Source organism: Schistocerca americana, chromosome 7, assembly GCF_021461395.2.
Source record: "Schistocerca americana isolate TAMUIC-IGC-003095 chromosome 7, iqSchAmer2.1, whole genome shotgun sequence".
Lineage (NCBI taxonomy): Eukaryota > Metazoa > Arthropoda > Insecta > Orthoptera > Acrididae > Schistocerca > Schistocerca americana.
This window is the reverse complement of record NC_060125.1, coordinates 82,458,471-82,484,344: the sequence shown is the minus strand read 5'-3', so window position 1 is coordinate 82,484,344 and position 25,874 is coordinate 82,458,471. Positions and strand designations below refer to the sequence as shown.

At 42.0% G+C, this 25,874-nt stretch overlaps 1 protein-coding gene across 1 annotated transcript in view; it reads left to right on the top strand.

The window, feature by feature from the left end:
• Window positions 1-11,002: 11,002 nt before the first annotated feature.
• Window positions 11,003-25,874, top strand: part of LOC124622349 (nuclear exosome regulator NRDE2) — a 160,152-nt gene continuing 145,280 nt past the window's right edge. The window contains exon 1 of the mRNA XM_047148026.1: window positions 11,003-11,205. Within this exon, the coding sequence (XP_047003982.1) occupies window positions 11,124-11,205 (82 nt within the window). The 5' untranslated portion in view covers window positions 11,003-11,123. The remainder of the gene's footprint in view (window positions 11,206-25,874) is intronic.

The window sequence follows — 25,874 nt, the reverse complement described above, 5'->3', positions numbered from 1 at the left end:
GTCCCATATCACACCAACTGCACACGCCCAACACCATTACACAGCCTCCACCAGCTTGAACAGCCCCTCCTGACATGCAGGGTCCATGGATTTATGAGGTTGTCTTCATACCCGTACGCGTCCATACAATTTGAAACGAGATTCCCCCGACCAGGCAACATGTTTCCAGCCATCAACAGTCCAATGTCAGTGTTGATGAGCCCAGGCAAGCTTTGTGTCATCCAGTCATCAAGGGTACACGAGTGGGCTTTCGGCTCCGAAAGCCTGTAACGATGATGTTTCGTTGAATGGTTCTCATGCTGAGGCTTGTTGATGGCCCAGTGTTGATATCTGCAGCAATTTGCAGATGGGTTGCACTTCTGTCATGTTGAACGATTCTCTTCAGCCACCATTGGTCTCATTCTTGCAGGTTCTTTTTGCGGCTGCAGCGATGTCGGAGATTTGATGTTTTCCTGGATTCCTGATATTCACAGTACACTCATGACATGGTTGTATGGGAAAATCCCTTCTTCATCATTACCTCAGAGATGCTGTGTCCGATCGTTCGTGCGACGACTATAGCACCATGTTCAAACTCACTTAAATCTTGATAACCTGCTATTGAAGCAGCAGTAACCAATCTAACAACTCCACCAGACCCTAGTCATCTTATATAGGTGTTGCCGACAGTAGTGGGCGTAGGAGAGCGCCATCCCACTCTCCATTGTTGTCAGATGCATCCAAGATGGCGACGATGACGTCATCCAAGAAGGCGGCGTGGAGACTTGGCAAAGCGCATGACGTCATCCACGATGGCAGCTGTGACGTCATCCAAGATCACGGATTTTAGCGGGAAGATAGGTCAATTGGGCTACCTCCACTAACCTAACCCCCCTCCCCTCCCCTAAAAAAATGGCAGGAATTTCAAATTCCTACATGATAATGCACACCACTATCACACCTCTGCTAAGCTAAGAAAATCATGGGAAGATAGGTCACTTGTGCTACTTCCACTAACCTAAGTCACCCAACTGCCACCTTTTCCTAGGAACTGGCGCCAAGTTTGAATTTCAGCTCTAAAGAAAGGTCACTCGGGGTTCTCTGCCAACCTAAGAAAATTGTGGGAAACAAAGCTCACCTCCACTAACCTAAGTCACCCGTCCGCCATCTCTTGCTAGGGGTTGGTGGCAAAAGGACTCAGCCTGCACTGGTGGAGAGAGGAAGGAGTGTACTTTATTTATTTTGGAACAATTTAGTTAGGGATGAAGTATATTTATCACAGTGATACAGAACACACTCTCTGACATGCCACACAGGCTACGGACCTGAAAACTACTCCTAGGCAGGCCGGAGTGGCCGAGCGGGTCTAGGTGCTACAGTCTGGAACCGCACGACCGCTACAGTTGCAGGTTCGAATCCTGCCTCAGGCATGGATGTGTGTGGTGTCCTTAGGTTAGTTCGGTTTGAGTAGCTCTAAGTTCTAGGGGACTGATGACCTCAGAAGTTAAGGCCCATAGTGCTCAGAGCCATTTGAACCAAACTACTCCTACATAACTCATGTATAATGCTCTACACATGTACTTGCTAATTGTAAACTGTGAAAATAACGCATAGCACAGCCTTCAGACATCCAAACCACTTGTAAATAATGCAATACATTTACGTCCAGAGAGCCAAACAACTCGTAGATAGTCAAAATAACAATCCATCTAAAAGACTCTGCACACATGCTTGCTAATCGCTAACTGTCGAAATCATGCACCAGTCATTATTTAAACAATTCGAGGCAGCTTCACCATCCAATGTGTTCACCACGAGGTCTGCACTCCAACTGACATAGTACACAGTACCACTACCAGAAGGTGCTGTCGTCCATTCTGTGACGTAGTCCAAGATGGCAGCCATGATGTCAGCTGATGACGCAAGTAACGTTATCCAAGATGGCGGCAAACAGTGTGTTCACCACGAGGTCTAGACCTAGTACACAGTACTGCCACTAGAGGGCACTGTCATCTGTTCCATGATGTAACCCAAGATGGCGGTCTAGGGTGGGGGAAAATGGCGGGAAAATGACTCTGCCTCTGCTGGACATAAGTTTTTATTTTGCAGGCAGTGTCTCCACCACAAGGTCTAGAGTCCAACTGACCTAGTACACAATACTGCCACCAGAGGGTGCTGTCATCCATCCTGTGGTGTAATCCAGCATGATGGTCTGGGGTGGGGGAAAATGGCGAGAAAAGGACTCTGCATGTGCTGGACATGACTCTTTATTTTACAGGCAGTCTCTCCACCACAAGATCTGTAGTCCAACTGAGCTAGTACACAGTACTGCCACCAGAGGGTGCTCTCATCCCTCCTGTGACATAATCAGAGATGGTGGTCTAGAGGCGGAAAATGGCACAAAAATTACTCAGCCTGCGCAAGTCTGGTGGGGAGAGTGAGGAAGGAGTGTACTCTATTTATTTTGGGACATTTTATTTAGGGATGGAGTATATTTATCACACTGACGCAAAACACTCGCCCTGATGTGCTTGGGGTCACAATACACAGTCTGCAAACCTGTAAACTACTTTTAAATAACAATCCCCAGACACCCAAACAACTCCTAATTTTCTGAAATAATTTCAGTACAGACCTGCAAAACTGCTCCTAAATAATGCAGTACACAGATGTGCAGACACAAAACCGACTGGTAAACTGTCCAAATAGTGCATAGCACAGCCTACAGGCCCACTCGCAAAATTATGCAACAGACACCCCCCCCCCCCCCCCCCCCACACACCCTGTCCACTGGACCGCACAGGAGGTTAGCAGCAGCCCCCATGAAGAGACACGGTTGTCAGCAGTCAAACCACACACAGACGCCCGTTATAGTCCCGCATGCATGAGGTTCAAATGGTTCAAATGGCTCTGAGCACTATGGGACTTAACATCTGAGGTCATCAGTCCCCTAGAACTTAGAACTACTTAAACCTAACTAACCTAAGGACATCACACACATCCATGCCTGAGGCAGGATTCGAACCTGCGACCATAGCGGTCCCGCGGTTCCGGATTGACGTGCCTAGAACAGCACGGCCACCACAGCCGGCCATGCATGAGGTGGCAGCATCCCTTTCATACTTGACACCTGAGAAATTCCTCTCGAAATACATGTTCACCTAGACACCGGTGCTGATGTAACCAGGCAGGAGTGCAGACGCTCCAGCACGACGTTAGAGATGCGTCTAACTGCACTTAACCACACAACATGACTGATGCTTGCCGCGAAGTGCATGTGCGTAACTACAAACCTTTTTGAGTGCATCCAACAAGGTTCTCAATCTTATACTATGTAAAAATAAGAACCGAGTTGAATTCGTGGAAATTGTATTGTGTCCCAGAAATAGTTGACACTCGCTTTCTCATGTGTCAGCTTGTATGCACGAAAATTCTTGCCCTAAGAGAACCTTTTTACGAAAATAGCGCAGAATAACGTCGAATGCAGTCTTCCTCATGGACCTAACATGGTACCCCCTCCATCACGTGTTACCCTTCCAGCTTGCAACACACACAAAGGTTCCCTCCACAATGTAGAGGCTCCTATATCCCAGCACAAAGGATGTGATTGAATGGAGCATTATGATTGACTCTTATCGAATTTACCCGCCGAACTACCGTTGCTGCTGGTATCGAAGCACCGTCTGCCTTTTTTCCTTCTGCAGATGAGACTTACAGCGGTTATTTTACACAGATCGCCATGTTGCATTGGCAATTAAATCTTACAAACTACCATACATATCGTCAAATACGGAAAGACCCTCACTCATTTACTCTGCTCTCCCACTGATGACGGGAGCTTGAATATTAGAACATGAAACTGACCTGTGACCCATCAATACATCACCGCATACCCTACATAACGTCAAATATGCAAAGATTCCTACTCAATTACACTGCTCTTCCACAGAGGACAGGAGGTTGAATATTAGTGCATGAAACTGATCTCCAACCCAGCTATATATCATCGCATACCGTGTCGATGTAGTTAACATAAATTTTGTATCCTGTGCCAAACAAAATCATCCCTTTTACAGCATTCGTACATATTCTGCGAAGACAGACAGTTCCATATATACAGGGTGGTCCATTGATAGTGACCGGACCAAATATCACACAAAGTAAGCATCAAACGAAAAAATACAAAGAATGAAACTCATCTAGTTTGAAGGGGGAAACCAGTTGGCGCCATGGTTGGCACACTAGATGGCACTGTTATAGGTCAAATGGATATCAACTGCGTTTTTTTAAAATAGGAACCCCCATTTTTATTATATATTCGTGTAATATGTAAAGAAATATGAATGTTTTAGTTGGACCACTTTTTTCGCTTTGTGATGATAGATGGCGCTGTAATAGTCAAAAATGTATAAATACGTGGTATCACATAACATTCCGCCAGTGCGGAAGGTATTTGCTTCATGATACATTACCTGTGTTAAAATAGACCATTTACCAATTGCGGAAAATGTCGATATTGTGTTGATGTATGGCTATTGTGATCAAAATGCCCAACAGGTGTGGACGACATCATCCAAGTGTCTGAACCGTTCACCAGATAGTTACGTTATTTAAGGAAACAGGAAGTGTTCAGCCACATGTGAAACATCAACCACGACCTGCAACAAATGATGACGCCCAAGTAGGTGTTTTAGCTGCTGTCGTGGCTAATCTGCACATCAGTAGCAGACAAATTGCGCGAGAATCGGGAATCTCAAAAATTTCGGTGTTGAGAATGGTACATCAACATCGATTCCACCCGTACCATATTTCTATGCACCATGAATTGCATGACGGCAACTTTGAACGTTGCGTGCAGTTCTGCACTGGGCACAAGAGAAATTACGGGACGATGACAGGTTTTTTTGCATGTGTTCTATTTAGTGACAAAGTATCATTCACCAACAGCAGAACGTAAACTGGCATAATATGCACTATTGGGCAACGGAAAGTCCACGATGGCTGTGACATGTGGAACATCAGCGTCCTTGGCGGGTTAATGTATGGTGCAGCATTATGGGAGGAAGGATAATTGGCCCCCATTTTATCGACGGCAATCTAAATGGTGCAATGTATGCTGATTTCCTACATAATGTTCTACCGATGTTACTACAAGGTGTTTCACTGCATGATGTACTTCCAACATGATGGATATCTGGCACATAGGTCGTGTGAGGTTGAAGTGGTATTGAATAGCGTATTTCATGACAGGTGGATTGGTCGTTGAAGCACCATACCATGGCCAGCACGTTCACTGGTTCTGACGTCCCCGGATTTCTTTCTGTGGGGAAAGATGAAGGATATTTGCTATTGTGATCCACTGATAACGCCTTGACAACATGCGTCAGCGCATTGTCAATGCATGTGCGAACATTACGGAAGGTGAACTACTTGCTGTTGAGAGGAATGTCATTACACGTATTGCCAAATGCATTGAGATTGAGAGACATCATTTTGACCATTTATTGCATTAATGTGGTATTTACAGGTAATCACGCTGTAACAGAAAGCGTTCTCAGAAATGAAAATTTCACAAAGGTATATGTATCACATTGGAACAACCGAAATAAAATGTTCAATCCTACCCACGTTCTGTATTTTAATTTAAAAAAACCTACCTGTTACCAAATGTTCGTCTAAAATTGTGAGCCATGTGTTTGTGACTTTTACAGCGCCATCTTTCACAAAGCAAAAAAAGTGGTCCAACAAAAACATTCATATTTCTTTACGTACTACACGAATATGTAATAAAAATGGGGGTTCCTATTTTAAAAAACGCAGTTGATATCCGTTTGACCTATGGCAGTGCCATCTGGCTGGCCAATCATAGCGCCATCTGGTTTCCCCCTTCAAGCTAGACAAGTTTCGTTGTTTGTAGTTTTCTCGTTTGACGCTTATTTCGTATTTGGTCCGGTCACGATCAACGGACCACCCTGTACACTCCTCTTAGCACTAGATATTTTCCAGCAGCTGACGATCAGAAGAATCCCCCCGCCCCCCCCCCCCCCCCCCCCAACGCGTTAGCAGAGAACCCTCAGCGGACTGAAGTCGCGCTCAGAACTGTTCTACAAATTCGGGATTATTTCCCATCAGCACAAATACGGTAATGTTTCTGCTACGAACCTGCTTTCTTGCTTGCTTTTCTACATAGATCTCCAGACTCGGGGATTACATGAACACATGTATTTTTTCGCATGGTTCGCCATAATATTATACCATTTACGCGGTACCTCTCGATATCAAGCACTAGGCAGCAACCTACCGATCGCTAGCGCAACATAATTCCCAAGATATAGACTGGAATTTATTTCTCTACAAACCCCAAACTTAAGCGAACTGCAGCATGCTGTAAACCACTGAGTAACTAGATACAAATAGAGGAAACTGATATTTCGACTCTCGAACACCGATGTCGGTGTTGTAACAGTTTCCAAATCATCCCTATAATTTACAAGCCAACTAAGGTCTTTCCCATTTCTAGAGAAAAGGCAAACGTGTCTTCCACATGCTAGATGCACACACCACAATCGATCTTCTCTCAACTAAATAAAGGCGCGAAATGTGCAGAAGCAGTCACCCAAACAATTTACGTGGAAGGGAATAACGGTCCAGCGCAAATGCACCTCCTTAGACAATCTTCTAAAATTTCCACTTGATCACGAAAGCAGTCCAACAGATACTAAGTATTAGTTCGCTATTCGGTCGTCTAGAGAACGGCAAAGTTAACTCAGATGCATTACTACACTCGAACAGGTGTCTGCTTTACAATTAAATGTTACGATCATGGTCTCAATTGAACGGCATTCGACAATGAGCGAAGTATCGGAAATACACCCTACTGAAGCTCTGGAAATGGAAATACCTGTACCTTCCTTACGACTGGACATAGTCATTTGCCTTACTCATGTCAGAACACAAACACATACATTATAAGCCTGATACTCAAATGCGAACATATCACGCACCCCTTCCCCCTCCCACTACTACTAAGTATAATACTTGACCAATAAATGATTCCACACAATGCAAAATAATACTGACCGAAAATCAACGATGGGTGGGCATGTCTCTTAGGTTTCTCTTGCGAATGCTACCACTGTGTCTTAGAAAGAGAGACGTAATCGGCCAGATATTAAAAAAAAAAAACACAACAACTACTGTATGTTTCTGTCACAAGCGATCTTGGTTTTACAGGTCCACACAAGTATCCATGTTAAAAGCTATACCTGCTTTACAAATCGAGGTACGACATCGCCTCTGAATGAGGTGGTTTTTTTCCGGGCAAATACTGTGACGGTGATCATAGGAATGTATATTATCAGACCAACACGTAGCCGACGTGATAAAATTACCGCATTTTAAAAGTGATTCGGCTAAGGAACATGGTATGTAAGCGGTATTTGCGACTCCTTCACACCGCCCCAGCTAGATAATTCTATAGTATTTGTAGCTTATTCTGTCTCGATACCATATCAGAGGTTCTGCTATATATCCACTGAGCTATAGGCAATGGCTGATTAAGAAGGGACACAAACAGCAGTAGTAGATGATATGCTGATTGAGGTCGTAAGAAAATAAATGTACACTAGCTTCTCAATCTCTAGTGTCGCACGGGTTCTGCCGCTCCCCGTCTGCTTTCAGCGACGGTGCCGTCCGGTCAGCGCCCTGGGGACCCATCTACTGGCTCGCCTCATCCCCAGGTGTTACCGACGTTGCCTTCCATTTTGCCCCATGGCGACGCGCCGCCGCCGCCGCCGCCGCCGCCTGTTCTCCCGCCGGCGCCGCCCGCAGTGGACGCTTCGCTGCAGCCGCCCGGCGCCTCCCTGGGTCACGCGCCGCCGATCGCTTCCCGTGACCAGCTGTCCTCCGACATGGACCTCTTGCCCGCTCCGGACCACATGTCGTCTTCGCCCGTCGGGTACCCCGACGCAATTGAGGTCGACCCGTCTCTCTACGGGCGCATAAACCGCATGTTGGCGTGCACCCTGGACTAGGTTTTCAGGCGTTTCCTAGCTCCCCTCGGACCGAATGGCAGGGTGCGGGTGGCACAGCCTCGCCTGTTGTTAGGCTCCCCACCTCATCGCATACGTCAACATGGGGTCCTCCCCACGGCGGGCGGAAGCATTATAACACAACCGTTCGCCGATTTGCGGGGGGAGGAATGTGGTGTCACCGCCAGACACCACACTTGCTAGGTGGTAGCCTTTTAAATCGGCCGCGGTCCGGTAGTATACGTCGGACCCGCGTGTCGCCACTGTCAGTGATCGCAGACCGAGCGCCACCACACAGCAGGTCTAGAGAGACGTACTAGCACTCGCCCCAGTTGTACAGACGACTTTGCCAGAAGGGGATCACTGACAATTACGCTCAATTGCCGAGACGATAGTTAGCCTTGCCTTCAGCTACATTTGCTACGACCTAGCAATGCGCCGTATTCAATTGCTAATTAATATTATGAAGCATGTATCATCAATAGCGATGTTCTACAATTATGGATTAAAGTTAAGTATTCCAGAAGCTACGTACTTTTCTTTATAGCATTCATTACGTATCCTGTTTCAGAGCTCACGCCAGCCTGCGTGAGTTTAAGCGCGTGCCTTTCGGCTTCCTCTCATTGTGTCTAGGCTGTCTTGCCTAGACACAACAGTTTTGACCCTCCATTATAGAAATCCTTATACCACTGCAGTTATCAAAATAAAAATTTTCTTTTTTAAAATTTTTCTTTCGCGCTACTTCTCACGCGAAAAATTGCATATACAGTTGTATGTAATTGTAGTCTCAACTGTTCTTCAATCAATATATTTTCCATACTAATAAAGAAATGTCATTATCTCTACTTGACTACAATAGCGTTAATCTATGAAGCTTTAGGTTCTGGATTTTAGGAAATAGGTGGATGGACTTTCTAATGGGTCTATTGGGAACGCATTCTCTATATGCATTGCGCAGTCCTACCTGATTGTTGTCTTGTAAATTGTACTTCATCTATTGTGCTTTGTTGTGTGCTCTTGGTATTGTCGCCTTCTTTCTTCTAATTTATTTATTATTTCCTTTTGATAGTATTTCTTCAGTATCACATCACCGTCTCCGTCACATCATCAGCGTACATGGAACATACAGAAATTGTTAACATACATGTATATTCATTTTCCTGACAATACTAATACTCACAGTTTTGCCCACTACGTATCGTGCCTGTCACCTGTCGCCACTTTATAATATAATAAAATAATGGAATAGATGATAATAAAATGCGTGGCTTTTTAAAATGTACTGAATTAATGAGATTAATTTTTCGGCATGAAGGACAAGCACAATAAGCTGAGCTATGCCTGGAAATAAGTTCGTATTAGTTCATATTATTTTGCAGGGCGAAGTAGTTGCTTTCTCCGCTGTAGATTTGTGCTTACCATTCTTTATAATGCTACGTTTGGTCACTGTGTTCACCTTTGAAGTCTTGACCGTGTTCCCATTAAGCTTATCGGATCTTAGTAAATTTTCCAAAGTACACAGGTGGGCTTCAGTTCTTGTAATTATTGTACTATTTGAAATAACAGCTCACACGACCTTTCTGTTAATAAAACAATACTGTATTTTTCTAAACGGTGCACATATGAAATACATACTCCTCACTTATTCATAGCGACCCCAAAATGGCGGTCTACAATTACTTGCTAAAAATGGTCCTCCTACTCGTACCAGAAAAAATCCTCTGTTTTTTAACAACTGAAAGTCAAAAAATACATGACGGTAGGCGTAGGCTCTATGATGGGCTACCGCTTCATCTTCTCTCTTTGCCTTTAAAGAAGACGAAAACATAAGGAAATGCAAAAGGTTTATCACAAGCGTCATGAGGACATTAGGCTTGCCACAGTTGGGTGGACCTGCATTAATTGCTCGTATATTATCAGGAAGCCGTATTCCATTCTTCTTCTTCTTCTTCAGGTCTTGTTTAGCATCTTCACAGGATCAATCACCGACGATAAAGTCCTTATGATGAGTATGTTTCTCCCACTCTGCCGTGATGCTAACTACGGCAGGTACTGACAAGCAGTTGGCATATGTAGAAAGATACACTTTAAGGGATGGTAATAGTATGTGTAGCCACAATAGCTCCAACACTTAACCAACTGAATTATATTGGCTACACAGAGAAATCAGATATCTATATTTTACCCATGAAGAGTAACTTGATATTCATTTTGTCTGTGACTGGTGGGGAGCCGTTAGGAGTAACTGTCTGCTGCTGCATCTTTATAGGTGTAGCATTTAAAAATAATGATATAAATAGGTGTAATATGTGGACTATAATGAGAGAGGTGTGAAATAAAACACAAACACAGTTTGAGATTATATATACATACATTATTTATTTAAATATCATACATTGGATTCAGAATTTTAAAAAATCACCAGACTCTTTCTTTATCTCCTTCTTCGCACCTGTACAGTATTTACTAAACAAGGCTTTTTGATATGCAATAAATTCCGTGCATATCTTCCTCAAGCCAACGGATGCGTCACCATTTGAGATGCTTGGGTAGCTCAGATGGTAGAGCACTTGCCCGCGAAAGGCAAAGGTCCCGAGCTCGAGTCTCGGTCCGGCACACAGTTTTAATCTGTCAGGAAATTTCATATCAGCGCACACTGCGCTGCAGAGTGAAAATCTCATTCTGGAATGTTTACGAAACTTCACGCCAAACCCACGGCACCAACGAAGAGAATCTATCCGTACTCGTGATGTAATGGCATTCTTAATGTACAGGACTCTTTACGTGCAAACCTACTGCGTCCTGAGATGGCGTAATCAGGCTGTCAATTTATGTTGACAGCAAAATCTGTTCTGGTCATTCCGCAGACAATAATGTAAGTGGCGCATCCGAATGCCAATACCCATGACTCCAGAGATATTTTCTGGTCTCTGGCCAGCGATGCGCGTTGCTATCGATATCACCACCTATTGAGTTAGGTGTGTACCGATATCTGTGAGTTCCGTTCAAACTTCTCTGGTCTGTTTACATCGTAATGTTTACAAGTTTTTGATGTCAGGAAGAAAGGACGACAGGAGAATATAGTGTAGAAAATGTACTGTTAAATGGTTTCTGATGTCATTGTTTCCAGCCTACGCTGCAGACGCGACAGCGTCTGTCGAGCAACATGATGCAGACAATGTCCCTAAAGTGAGAGGTAATTTCTTGGTTTGTATTGAATCTGCATGTCTCCCTGTTGTCATAATAGCAACGCAAAAATATTGTGAGGCGTTTTAACTTGTCGTATGATCATATTCTTTTTGAATGTTTAACAGTATAATGTTTATTTTTGCGCTACTAATGTTGGTCAAATGTGCTCTTTATGTTTTTCCCCTTTTCGTTGACCAAATACTCATTTCACTTCTCACAGTGTTGCCTGACCGTATTATGGATGGTTTTGTGGTGTCCTCCTCTTATATTTTCATTCATGGATCTCCTCCCGTTACTGAAAGACACATGCGTCCGCAAATGGTTGAAGAAGTGGCTTCTATTCTCTCAGCACAGCATATTTTTCATATTACATAAGTATTTACTATATGTCCATATATATACTTTTTACTCTCCATATTCTGTTCTGATATCGTCCTCGCTTGATCTGTTATACGGTGGTGTGAAAGATATCGTATGCTAAATGTGTTGAACAGAAGAATTTATTATTTTCACTTTTAATTTATATTCTATTGTTGATAGGTCTCCCTTGCCCTGCTGTGAGTTTGCTTGAACTTCCAATTTTCTTCAGTGTGTTCAGTCTGTTTGTGTGCTTTTCCCATTTGCAAAGTGTTTCTATGTGTACATATGTGTTCAATAAACAACTGTGATATGAATGGCATATGGCACTTTATGTGGTATCACATTTTAGGATTTCTTTCCAGTTCTGTTGCATGTTGAGTGGGGGAAGAATGATTGGTTAAATTCCTCCAGTTTCCTGTAGTTAATCTAATCTTATATTCACATCCGTTTTTTGAAGCAAAGGGTAGATGACCAAAGATTATCTGTAGACTTTTCGTTTAGTGCATGTTCTTGATGTTGGCTTTGATTTTATCTTCAAGTCATTTGAGTCTATCTTCAATTCTGCCAATTCACATTAGATTCTGTTTTCATTCATGGACTTAAAAATGAGATGATGCTCATGGTGTGGGGCATTTGAATATAATACTCATTTCCCTGATAATTTGTCAGGAGATTGTCAAACTATGTGAATACATTAGAGTAAACTGGAACTGCTAATATTTATGTAATTAATACACTGTCAGAATGGAAGACAGTTATGGACCCTTAATAAAGCTATCATATGCAAAATACCCAATTTCACGTGTTGTGACAAAGTGCTGTTAAAACTGAAACCTAATAGATATTTCTACCTAAGCTGTCCTCACAGTCCCTGTTAAGATATTCATCTACAGAGTAGAAGTAATTGTGTATCAAAATGTGTTTCAAATTCCGTTTAAACTGTGCTGTATCTGAGCCCAAGTTTGATTGATTGCTGGCAATTTATTGTAAATGTGTGTTCCTGAGTACTACACCCCTTTTTGGACCAAGGTAAGTGATTTTAGGTCATTATGTAGGTTTTTCAACATTTCTGTGATGTCCTGTGAGTCAAACAAACTTGTGACCATATGTGCTGCCCTTCATTGTATGTTTTCTCTATCCCCCGTTAGAGTCATGTGGTATGAGTCCTACACACTTGAGCCATTTCTTAAGATGGAACATTCAAGTGATTTGTAAGCAGTCTCCTTTGTATACAGACAGCATTTTCCAGTACCATGCCAGTGAACTGAAGTTTGACACCTGTCTTACCTATGACTGAGCCTATGAGATCAATCCATTTCATATCCCTACAAGTTTTTACACTCAGTATTTGTATGAATTGATACACTAATTGTGAATCAGTGATATTGTGGAAATGGTGCACTACTTTTTTCAGTTTGTAAAGTACATAATTTTCCATATGTGTACATATAATGCAAGTTGCCCTCTTTGAAATTTATCGAGATCTGATTGAATATTTCTCCAACTTTATATAGATAACTGCGAAAATTCTGAGGTTGCAATTATTGTTCGCTTGGTCATTAATATGCAACAGTGGTTGCAGTCTACTTTCCTGGAGCACACCTTAATTACTTCTACTTCTGTCAATGACGCTCCAACCAAGATAATATGCTGTGTCCTCCCTATTTAGAAACCTTCCACCCAGTCACAAATTTCATTTGATATGCTATATAATGTTGGTGTGGTACTGAGTCAAATGGCTTTCAGAAATCAAGAAATACTGCATCCATCTGATTTCCTTGATCTGTGTCTTTCAGGAAGTCACATAATAAAAGCACAAGTTGGAATTCCCATGGTCAATGTTTTCAGAATCTGTGCTATTTGACAAGTAGGAGGTAATTCTGTTTCATATACCTCATAATGTTTGAGATTAGAATACAGGGTGTCCCACTCAAACTTCCCTGGTTTCAAGGACCCAGGAGAAAAAACCACAGTAGATATGACAGTGAAAAATGCACCACATTGTAGAGCATCTCAAAGAATTTATGTCCCGCATCAGAAGAGCCAAGAATCGTCGCTAGAGTGCCGCATGGTTGCATGAAGTGAAAATGACTACTCCACAGCAGCAGGCGCAAGCAGTAGTGTGTTTGCAGGAACAAAATCGCCAATTACTGTGTAAAGAAGTTGTCATCGTGTGTATGAATGTGATCCACCTGATGAGAAAACAATTAAGGAATGGTATAGGAAGTATCCGGCAACAGGAAGTGTTCTGAAACATTCTGGTGGTGCACGTTACGGAGTTTCAGAAGAGACAGTGGAGGACATCAAACAAATGTTTCTCAGAAACCCACATAAGTCAATTCATCAAGCATTGCATTGTGTAGTTCACCAGCGTCTTTGTATGTTTGCTTACAAAGTGTAAATTCTGCAACATCTGATGCCGAATGACAAACCACGGCGACAATTTGCTGCGGATATGCAGCAGCATATTGATATGGATGCCAACTTACTGTAAAGATGTTTATTCTCAGATGACGCAACCTTTCATCTATCATCAAGGGTTAATAGGCATATTGTTTGCATTTAGGGTTCGCAAAATCCACCTGTTGTCATTAAGCCTGTTCGTGATAGCCCTTAACTAAACATCTGGTGCGGGCTAATGCATGACAGGATTGTTGGACCATTCTTCTTTGTGGAACAAACAGTGAATGGGCAGTGTTTCTGGACATGTTGGAGCAGTTTGTGTACCGTCAGATACAAGATTTGCAGCCCAACATCAGTTTTCAACAAGATGGAGCTCTGCCCCAGTGGTCAATGGCTGTTCGCAAGTTCCTGCATAAGAAATTTCCCACTTGTTGAATCAGACGTGGAGGATCCATTACATGGTCACCACATTCACCCGACATTACACCACTTGATTTCTTCTTGTGGGGATTCGTGAAGGACCGCGTGTATGCAACCAAAGTGGATGATATTCCTACGTTGCGACATCGTATCACTAATGCGATTGCAGCAATAACACAGGAAATGTTACAAAGAACTAGGCAAGAAATTGAATATAGACTCAATATTCTTCATGCTACAAGGTTCACATGTAGAGGTGTACTGATGATAAATAAATAAATTCTCTGTCGTGCTCTACTATATTGTGCATTTTTTATTGTCATATCTACTGTGTGGTTTTTTTTTTCTTTTTTTTTCCTGGGTCTTTGAAATCAGGGAGGTTTGAGTGGGACACCCTGTACAGTCTGTGATTCTCCAACAGATGGAGATGAGTGGAAATGGACAGTTGTTTTGTGGACCACTTCTGTTACCCTTCTTATGGACAGATGCAACCCGCTTTTTTCTCCCAATCATTGTGCGTAGTTTTAATTACAGTGTAATAACTTTGTTGTAGCTGTATCTTGCAGCCTAAACTGGAGAGACTGAGTGAGCCGTAAGCATCCCTAACGACCTGATTCTTTATGAGACATAATGCATGAATATTTCTTACATCCTTCTTATCAGTTAAGTTGCAGGTTGGTTAAGGTAAGCCCAGACTTGTGTTTAGGAGAAGTGGGATACAGATTCCAGCCCAGCCATTCAGATTAAGGTTTTCCATGTTTTTCCTAAATTGTATAACTGTTCTTCCTACTTGACATTTAATGTTTTTGGACAACACAGATATACAGTTGTGGTATTGTACATTAGCATTACAAACAAAAAGTATTGACGCCCAGGAAAATCAATGACGGGAAAAATTAAAACTCAGTTTCCAGATTTTCCAGCCAGTGGAGACATTGGAGCCAGCTAATGCAGTTCTTCGGGTGATCTGACTCAAGCACAAAAGGGACTGTCCTGAAACATGTGCAGCATCATCTCCACTGCTTTGTCGGAGTCATGACTTGGCCAGTGTCACCATTTCCAGCTCTGGAGGATAGTAATGTTTCTACCTATCCAAGCCATACTGCAGCCAACGAAATATTCAAACACAACTCCAAGGCAAAACTCCAAGATTCCATACACCATTGCACCAAAAACTTGATTCCATAAACTTAACCATCAATACAAACCAAATTACAAACACAGATATCCATCACTAGCATGCACCACTGCTTACTACAACCGTAACAACAGACCCCCTACCGAGCGAAGTGATGCAGTGGTTAGCCCACTGGACTCGCATTTGGGAGGATGATGGTTCAATCCCACGTCCGGCCAACCTGATTTAGGCTTTCCGTGACTTCCCTAAATTGCTCCAGGAAAATACCGGGATGGTTACTTTGAAAGGGCACGGCTGACCTCCTGCCCTAATCCAATGAGACCGATGACCTTGCTGTGTGGTCTCCTCCCCCAAAAACAACCCAACAGACCCCCTACGCAAACAATCCATTTCAAACATGCTGCACCTTTGTGATGCGTCACAACACAATTATATTATGGGTCAGAGTCGATATGTGGAATTGCAGTGCACACTTGACCCAAAATGTGGCAATATGCCGACCATTTATATGACTGTGCCAAGGTACTTTTTTATCGTCATTAGCAATAAAAAGAACGCGGGGTTACAATGCACTTATGGTGTCAATGGGTCTTCTGCAGCATGCTGCTGCTGGGAATTTGTTTCGATTAGTCATAGCCAATCGGGTGATAGTAAACGACAGCAAATGAGAATTGTTGAATACAGTGACCTGATTCAGAGGAAGACATGAATTGCTTACTTTTGTTTTTGACACAAAGAGTGGGACTGATGATTAGTGATCTGGCTGTTATGTATTATAAGGTTCCTTAATGCTTTTTGTATTTATTTACAGCGTTGTATGTTTCTTAGAATATGACAGGATTTCCTAGGACATCTTTTTTAATTCCAGTGTTATAGTTTGGTTTGATTGGAGGAAAACTGGCTGTGATGACGCATTGATCTGTAGCAGACCCTGATGATAGTTTCAAAACTTTTTGGCATATTTTCAGAACGCTTTGATTTCGTAGGTGGTGTTTAGGTGGGAACTAAGAGCCCAGGCTGGAATAGCATGTTTTATATGACAGCATTCTACACAATATGTTCCATTATGTTGCTACATAGTTTCATGCACTTGACATCATGACTGTGTTTATCAAACGCTATTTTCTCATTGGTTCCACCATCTTGTCTAATCATCCAGCTCATGATTTGTCATGGTCACTGTACAAACCATTACTAACTGATGCACTGAACCGAAAAGCTACCAACACTGTAAATGCTCTTGTACCAAAATGTGATGTTCTACCCGATGCACATTCTTCATACAAACATGTAATAAATAATTACATTGAAGACATACATGCTGCATGAGATGGTGTCAGCCAAAAATGTTTGCAATCAGAAGATCATGCAAAGAATATCCAAGATACAACTATGTGCATTATTGTGTTGTACATCTCAATTTCCTGTAATTTAACATTTATGTCTATTTCTGAATGATGATGTGGCTTCTGATCTGAGACCTCACCTATGTTAATGAAAGTTTTCGATCTTTATTATTTATGGACTTGCCGACAGAGAACGACTCCTTGAATCTACTAATTTTGTACTGTCATACTACTTCTTTCAAGCTGTTTTTATTATTTATAGTAGCATGATAAATTCATCCTGAAAAAATTTTACATGGTTGAAATAATGCCATTCTCCTGTACAGTGTTGTTTTTCATGCTATATTTACATTTAATGTAGAAAAATATTGTTAAAAATATCTATGAAAGAAGAGTAGTGCCTGCTTACCTGCTTGTAAAGCACTTTACCTCAATGTCCTGGGGGTGCCCATCTGCTATGCTTGTGTGGGGAATAAGGCAGATGTTGGCCATGCACCATCATGTTCAGTTGGAGACAGCCTTGGGAGAATGGTACCAGACAGCCTGTGACAAGCTCTTATACAGATAGCGTTGATATCTGGTAAATCAGATTTATCATATTGTGTAGGTGGCACTTCTTTTACTCCATGCTCTTTCCTTAGAGTGACATTTTGCTGGTTGAGTTGCTCTAGTACTTGGCTGTTGTAGAGTTTACCAATTTGTCCATTTGAAGAGGTAGAACTAGGAGGCGCAGAACATATTTAGCGGTTATAGAAGCTAAGTTAAGAATGGAATTTTAATCTAGGAGGTGCACATAGATCGTGAGGTATAATCAATGTTATTGCAGATTGAGACTTTAAAAAAATAGTAAGGTAGCCCCTAGAATGTGCACATATGTACATTGCAGATTAGTATCTGTTCCACTTCAGCTGTGAGCATAGTGGCTGCCACTGTATTACTCATAGCATTTGTAGTACCTTTCCTATTCATCATAATTCCACTGACTGCTGCATCGTTAGCTGACAAGATTGTTAACTATACTACTGTCATATGGTCATATGCCTTCTGTTTCCTCGCACGTCTAACACTAAGCACCCTAGGTCACAGCATATTATCTCCATTCACTCCCCTCCTGTTCCATCTGACAGTCCAGTTGCAGAACTAGTATACCTTTCTGACCTATCCTTCACATTCTATCCACTATCTCCTTCCATCATAATTTCTCCTCTGAAACATCTGTGTGAAACCATATGATCTGAGCTCTGAGCATCTTCCCCCTACAAATGTTCTCATTTAACACCTGTCCCATGTAACCTCACTGACCCCACCACTGGTAAATCCGACATTATTGTAACAACATGTGCAGTCATGATTTTTGTACACCATCTAATATGTGTTCACTGCACAACATAATATATAATGTATTACGACGGAGGAAATAGCTTGTGACCTCTGGAAACAGTTCCACAAGTTGCCCCAGTGTTGTAATACAACACACACATCATATTAACATATATAAATCCAGCAGATGATGGAGGTTCAAACCTTTGAAACACATTTTGGATGTAAACAGTGACTGCCAACAGTAAACCTGTTCTTTCATGCGCCATCATGTGCTGCTAAAGTTTTCCATGTCCAAAAACATGCACTAGTAAGAACAATATGTGATGTAAATTCAGAACATCCTGCAGAGCCTTCTTAGGAATCTAGGAATAAAAACACATTTCTTTTCCAAACCAACAGGTCAGTTCATGGAATAATTACTAAAAATATTAATAATCTTCACAAAGATTTATAATCACTTTGGTCCAAAAATGTGTCCATTGTTCTTTTTCTGTATTGTTTGTTACTTCATAATTGAAAAATCCATGAACCATGGACCGTGCCGTTGGTGGGGAGGCTTGCGTGCCTCAGCGATACAGATGGCCGTACCGTAGGTGCAACCACAACGGAGGGGTGTCTGTTGAGAGGCCAGACAAACATGTGGTTCCTGAAGAGGGGCAGCAGCCTTTTCAGTAGTTGCAGGGGCAACAGTCTGGATGATTGACTGATCTGGCCTTGTAACATTAACCAAAACAGCCTTGCTGTGCTGGTACTGCGAACGGCTGAAAGCAAGGGGAAACTACAGCCGTAATTTTTCCCGAGGACATGCAGCTTTACTGTATGATTAAATGATGATGGCGTCCTCTTGGGTAAAATATTCCGGAGGTAAAATTGTCCCCCATTCGGATCTCCAGGCGGGGACTACTCAAGAGGACGTTGTTATCAGGAGAAAGAAAACTGGCATTCTACGGATCGGAGCGTGGAATGTCAGATCCCTTAATCGGGCAGGTAGGTTAGAAAATTTAAAAAGGGAAATGGATAGGTTAACGTTCGATATAGTGGGAATTAGTGAAGTTCGGTGGCAGGAGGAACAAGACCTTTGGTCAGGTGATTACAGGGTTATAAATACAAAATCAAATAAGGGTAATGCAGGAGTAGGTTTAATAATGAATAAAAAAATAGGAGTGCGGGTTAGCTACTACACACAGCATAGTGAACGCATTATTGTGGCCAAGATAGACACAAAGCCCATGCCTACTACAGTAGTACAAGTTTATATGACAACTAGCTCTGCAGATGATGAAGAAATTGATGAAATGTATGACGAGATAAAAGAAATTATTCAGGTAGTGAAGGGAGATGAAAATTTAATAGTCATGGGTGACTGGAATTCGTCACTAGGAAAAGGGAGAGAAGGAAACATAGTAGGTGAATATGGATTGGGGGGAAGAAATGAAAGAGGAAGCCGCCTTGTAGAATTTTGCACAGAGCATAACTTAATCATAGCTAACACTTGGTTCAAGAATCATGAAAGAAGGTTGTATACCTGGAAGAATCCTGGAGATACTAAAAGGTATCAGATAGATTACATAATGGTAAGACAGAGATTTAGGAACCAGGTTTTAAATTGCAAGACATTTCCAGGGGCAGATGTGGATTCTGACCACAATCTGTTGGTTATGAACTGCAGATTGAAACTGAAGAAACTGCAAAAAGGCGGGAATTTAAGGAGATGGGACTTGGATAAACTGAAAGAACCAGAGGTTGTAGAGAGTTTCAGGGAGAGCATAAGGGAACAATTGACAGGAATGGGGGAAAGAAATACAGTAGAAGAAGAATGGGTAGCTCTGAGGGATGAAGTAGTGAAGGCAGCAGAGGATCAAGTAGGTAAAAAGACGAGGGCTAATAGAAATTGACAGGAAGTGCAAAATGGCTAAGCAGGGATGGCTAGAGTACAAATGTAAGGATGTAGAGGCTTGTCTCACTAGGGGTAAGATAGATACTGCCTACAGGAAAATTAAAGAGACCTTTGGAGAGAAGAGAACCACTTGTATGAATATCAAGAGCTCAGATGGCAACCCAGTTCTAAGCAAAGAAAGGAAGGCAGAAAGGGTTTATACAAGGGCAATGTACTTGAGGACAATATTATGGAAATGGAAGAGGATGTAGATGAAGATGAAATGGGAGATAAGATACTGTGTGAAGAGTTTGACAGAGCACTGAAAGACCTGAGTCGAAACAAGGCCCCAGGAGTAGACAACATTCCATTAGAACTACTGATGGCCTTGGGAGAGCCAGTCATGACAAAACTCTACCATCTGGTGAGCAAGATGTATGAGACAGGTGAAATACCCACAGACTTCAAGAAGAATATAATAATTCCAATCCCAAAGAAAGCAGGTGTTGACAGATGTGAAAATTACAGAACTATCAGTTTAATAAGTCACAGCTGCAAAATACTAACGCGAATTCTTTACAGATGAATGGAAAAACTGGTAGAAGCGGACCTCGGGGAGGATCAGTTTGGATTCCGTAGAAATGTTGGAACACGTGAGGCAATACTAACCTTATGACTAATCTTAGAAGAAAGATTAAGAAAAGGCAAACCTACGTTTCTAGCATTTGTAGACTTAGAGAAAGCTTTTGACAATGTTAACTGGAGAACTCTCTTTCAAATTCTGAAGGTGGCAGGGGTAAAATACAGGGAGCGAAAGGCTATTTACAATTTGTACAGAAACCAGATGGCAGTTATAAGAGTCGAGGGGCATGAAAGGGAAGCAGTGGTTGGGAAAGGAGTGAGACAGGGCTGTAGCCTCTCCCCGATGTTATTCAATCTGTATATTGAGCAAGCAGTAAAGGAAACAAAAGAAAAATTCGGAGTAGGTATTAAAATTCATGGAGAAGAAGTAAAAACTTTGAGGTTTGCCGATGACATTGTAATTCTGTCAGAGACAGCAAAGGACTTGGAAGAGCAGTTGAACGGAATGGACAGTGTCTTGAAAGGAGGATATAAGATGAACATCAACAAAAGCAAAACGAGGATAATGGAATGTAGTCAAATTAAATCGGGTGATGCTGAGGGGATTAGATTAGGAAATGAGACACTTAAAGTAGTAAAGGAGTTTTGCTATTTGGGGAGTAAAATAACTGATGATGGTCGAAGTAGAGAGGATATAAAATGTAGACTGGCAATGGCAAGGAAAGCGTTTCTGAAGAAGAGAAATTTGTTAACATCGAGTATAGATTTAAGTGTCAGGAAGTCGTTTCTGAAAGTATTTGTATGGAGTGTAGCCATGTATGGAAGTGAAACATGGACAATAACCAGTTTGGACAAGAAGAGAATAGAAGCTTTCGAAATGTGGTGCTACAGAAGAATGCTGAAGATAAGGTGGGTAGATCACGTAACTAATGAGGAGGTATTGAATAGGATTGGGGAGAAGAGAAGTTTGTGGCACAACTTGACTAGAAGAAGGGATCGGTTGGTAGGACATGTTTTGAGGCATCAAGGGATCACAAATTTAGCATTGGAGGGCAGCGTGGAGGGTAAAAATCGTAGAGGGAGACCAAGAGATGAATACACTAAGCAGATTCAGAAGGATGTAGGTTGCTGTAGGTACTGGGAGATGAAGAAGCTTGCACGGGATAGAGTAGCATGGAGAGCTGCATCAAACCAGTCTCAGAACTGAAGACCACAACAACAACAACAACAACAACAACAATTGAAAATATGTCCGAAATTTTTCTGACTCATTCCACATCCATGATGATCACTCCACTTGTAATCTGTGGAAGGGACATTGGCATATATGTTTTTTATTGTAAATATTTATTGTATATTCTTGTTTTTCTGACCTGTTCTGCACCCTGGAGCATCTCCTCACAATGGATCAGTTGGAATGAAAAGAACATCTAATCTATTCTATCACTGAAAAGCCAACAGAAATCTCCCAGACCAAACTGTACTGCAGGCAGTGAAATATTCAAACACAACTCCAAGGCAAAACTCCTATATTCCACATGCCAAGACACCGAAGAGTTGATCCCAAAAATTAAACCATCACTACAAACCAAATTACAAATACAAACATCCACCATTACAGTGCACCACTGCTTCCTGTAGCCGTAACAACAGTCTCCCTACACAAATAATCCATTTAAAATACACTGCACCTTCATGATATCACACGACATGGTTATGTTGCGGATCAAAGTTGACAACTGGAATTGCATTGCATGCTTGACCCAAAGAGTGGCAACATGCTGACCATCTGCATGACTGTGCAAAGCTCCTTTATTTATCGACATCAACAATAAAAAAATGAAGAATAGTCTGATGATCATTTCAAAACTGTTTGGCATATTTTCTGAATGTTTTGATTTCTTAGTTGGTGTATTGGCAGGAACCTAAGCGTACTGTTTAAATTTCACTGAATATCCTGTTTTATATGACAGCACTATACACAATATACTCCATTTTGCTGATACATAATTTCATACACTTGACATTGTGACATGTTAATCAGACACTGTTTTCTCATTGGTTCCACCATCTTGTCATATTCACTATGCAAACCACTACCAACTCCAGCACTGAATGGAAAAGCTGCTGACAGTGTAAAAGTGCACTTGTACCAGAATGCAGTGTCGCGCCCTATGCACACTCTTCACAGCCACATGTAATAAATAATTACACTGAAGGCGCACATGCTGCTGAAACTGTGGCAGCTAAAAAGGTCTCCAATCAGAAGCTCAGGCAAAGAATATCCAAGACACAGTTCTGTGCATTATAGTGTTGGACAACTCAGTGTTATGTTATTAACTTTTCTATTTCTGAATAATGATGTGATTTCTGATCTCGGACCTCATCCATGTTAGTGAAAATTTTCCACCTTTACCTATGTGACCTGCTGACAGAGAATGGTTCCTTTAATTTACCAGTTTTTCATTGTTGTCCTGTTTTCGTTGAGCTATTTCTGTTATTTATAGTAGGAAGATAAATTCATCCTGCAAAAATTTTATGATTGAAGTGATGCCATTTTCCCATAAAATGTGGTTTTTCATGCTATGTTTACAATGAACGTAGAAAAATATTCTACATCTACATCCATACTCCGCAAGCCACCTGACGGTGTGTGGCGGAGGGTACCCTGAGTACCTCTATCGGTTCTCCTTTCTATTCCAGTCTCGTATTGTTCGTGGAAAGAAGGATTGTCGGTATGCTTCTGTGTGGGCTCTAATCTCTCTGATTTTATCCTCATGGTCCCTTCGCGAGATATACGTAGGAGGGAGCAATATACTGCTTGACTCTTCGGTGAAGGTATGTTCTCGAAACTTTAACAAAAGGCCGTACCGAGCTACTGAGCGTCTCTCCTGCAGAGTCTTCCACTGGAGTTTATCTATCATCTCCGTAACGCTTTCACGATTACTAAATGATCCTGTAACGAAGCGCGCTTCTCTTCGTTGGATCTTCTCTATCTCTTCTATCAGGTACGGGTCCCACACTGCTGAGCAGTATTCAAGCAGTGGGCAAACAAGCGTACTGTAACCTACTTCCTTTGTTTTCAGATTGAATTTCCTTAGGATTCTTCCAATGAATCTGTCTGGCATCTGCTTTACCGACGATCAACTTTATATGATCATTCCATTTTAAATCACTCCTAATGCGTACTCCCAGATAATTTATGGAATTAACTGCTTCCGGTTGCTGACCTGCTATTTTGTAGCTAAATGATAAGGGATCTATCTTTCTATGTATTCACAGCACATTACACTTGTCTACATTGAGATTCAATTGCCATTCCCTGCACCATGCGTCAATTCGCTGCAGTTCCTCCTGCATTTCAGTACAATTTTCCATTGTTACAACCTCTCGATACATCACAGCATCATCTGCAAAAAGCCTCAGTGAACTTCCGATGTCATCCACCAGGTCATTTATGTATATTGTGAATAGCAATGGTCCTATGACACTCCCCTGCGGCACACCTGAAATCACTCTTACTTCGGAAGACTTCTCTCCATTGAGAATGACATGCTGCGTTCTGTTATCTAGGAACTCCTCAATCCAATCACACAGTTGGTCTGATAGTCCACATGCTCTTAGTTTGTTCATTAAACGACTGTGGGGAACTGTATCGAACTCCTTGCGGAAGTCAAGAAACACGGCATCTACCTGTGAACCCATGTCTATGGCCCTCTGAGTCTCGTGGACGAATAGCGCGAGCTGGGTTTCACATGACCGTCTTTTTCGAAACCCATGCTGATTCCTACAGAGTAGATTTCTAGTCTCCAGAAGAGTCATCATACTGAAACATAATACATGTTCCAAATTTCTACAAGTGATCGACGTTAGAGATATAGGTCTATAGTTCTGCACATCTGTTCGACGTCCCTTCTTGAAAACGGGGATGACCTGTGCTCTTTTCCAATCCTTTGGAATGCTACGCTCTTCTAGAGACCTACGGTACACTGCTGCAAGAAGGGGGGCAAGTTCCGTCGCGTACTCTGTGTAAAATCGAACTGGTATCCCATCAGGTCCAGCGGCCTTTCCTCTTTTGTTTTTCTGACCTGTTCTGCACCCTGGAGCATCTCCTCACAATGGAACTACTATACATGAAAAGAGAGCAGTGCCTGCTTAACTGCTCATAAAGCCCTTTACCTAAGTGTACTAAGGGATGCCCATCACTACAGTCTGGAACCGCACGACCGCTATGGTTGCAGGTTCGAATCCTGCCTCGGGCGTGGATGTGTGTGATGTCCTTAGGTTAGTTAGGTTTAAGTCGTTCTAAGTTCTAGGGGACTGATGACCTTAGAAGTTAAGTCCCATAGTGCTCAGAGCCATTTGAACCATTTTTGATGCCCATCAGATGCACTTGTGTGGGGGAATAAAGCAGTGGCCATGCACCATCATGTTCATTTGGATTGGAGACAGCCTCGGGAGAATGGTATTGGGTAGCCTATGACACAGATAGTGTTGATTTCTGGTAAATCAGATTTATAGCATTGTGTAGGTGGCACTTCTTTTACTCAGTACTCTTTCCTTAGACTGACATTTTGCTGGTTAAGATGCTCTGGTACTTAGCTGTTGTAGAGTTTACCACTTGTCCACTTGAATAGTTAGAACTAGGAGGTGCAGAACATATTTAGCAAAGTTGTTGTAGAAGCTAAGTGAAGAGTGGAATTTTAATCTAGGAGGTGCACATAGGTCTTGAGGTATAATCAATGTCATTGCAGATTGAGACTTTAAAAAAATAACATGATAGCCCCCAGAATGTGCACATATGTACATTGCAGATTAGTGTCTGTTCTACTTTAGCTATGAGCAGAATAGCTGCCACTGTACTACCCATAGCATTCATAGAACCTTGCTTGTTCATCATAATTCTACTGAATGTTGTATCATTAGCAGACAAGATTGTTAACTGTACTACTGTCGTATGGTCATATGCCTTTTGTTTCCATGTACATCTAACACTGAGCGCTCCAGCTCACAACATATTACCTCCATTTGCTCCCCTCCTGTTTCCATCAGATAGTTCAGTTTCAGAACTACTTTACCTTTCTGAATTATCCTTCCCATACCAACCACTGTCTCCTTCCATCGTCTTTCTATTCTGTAAAACATCTTTGTTGAACTGTATGATGTTCCAAACCACTGATCTGAACACAGAGCAACTTCCTGTTACAAATACTCCCACTGTCCCACTT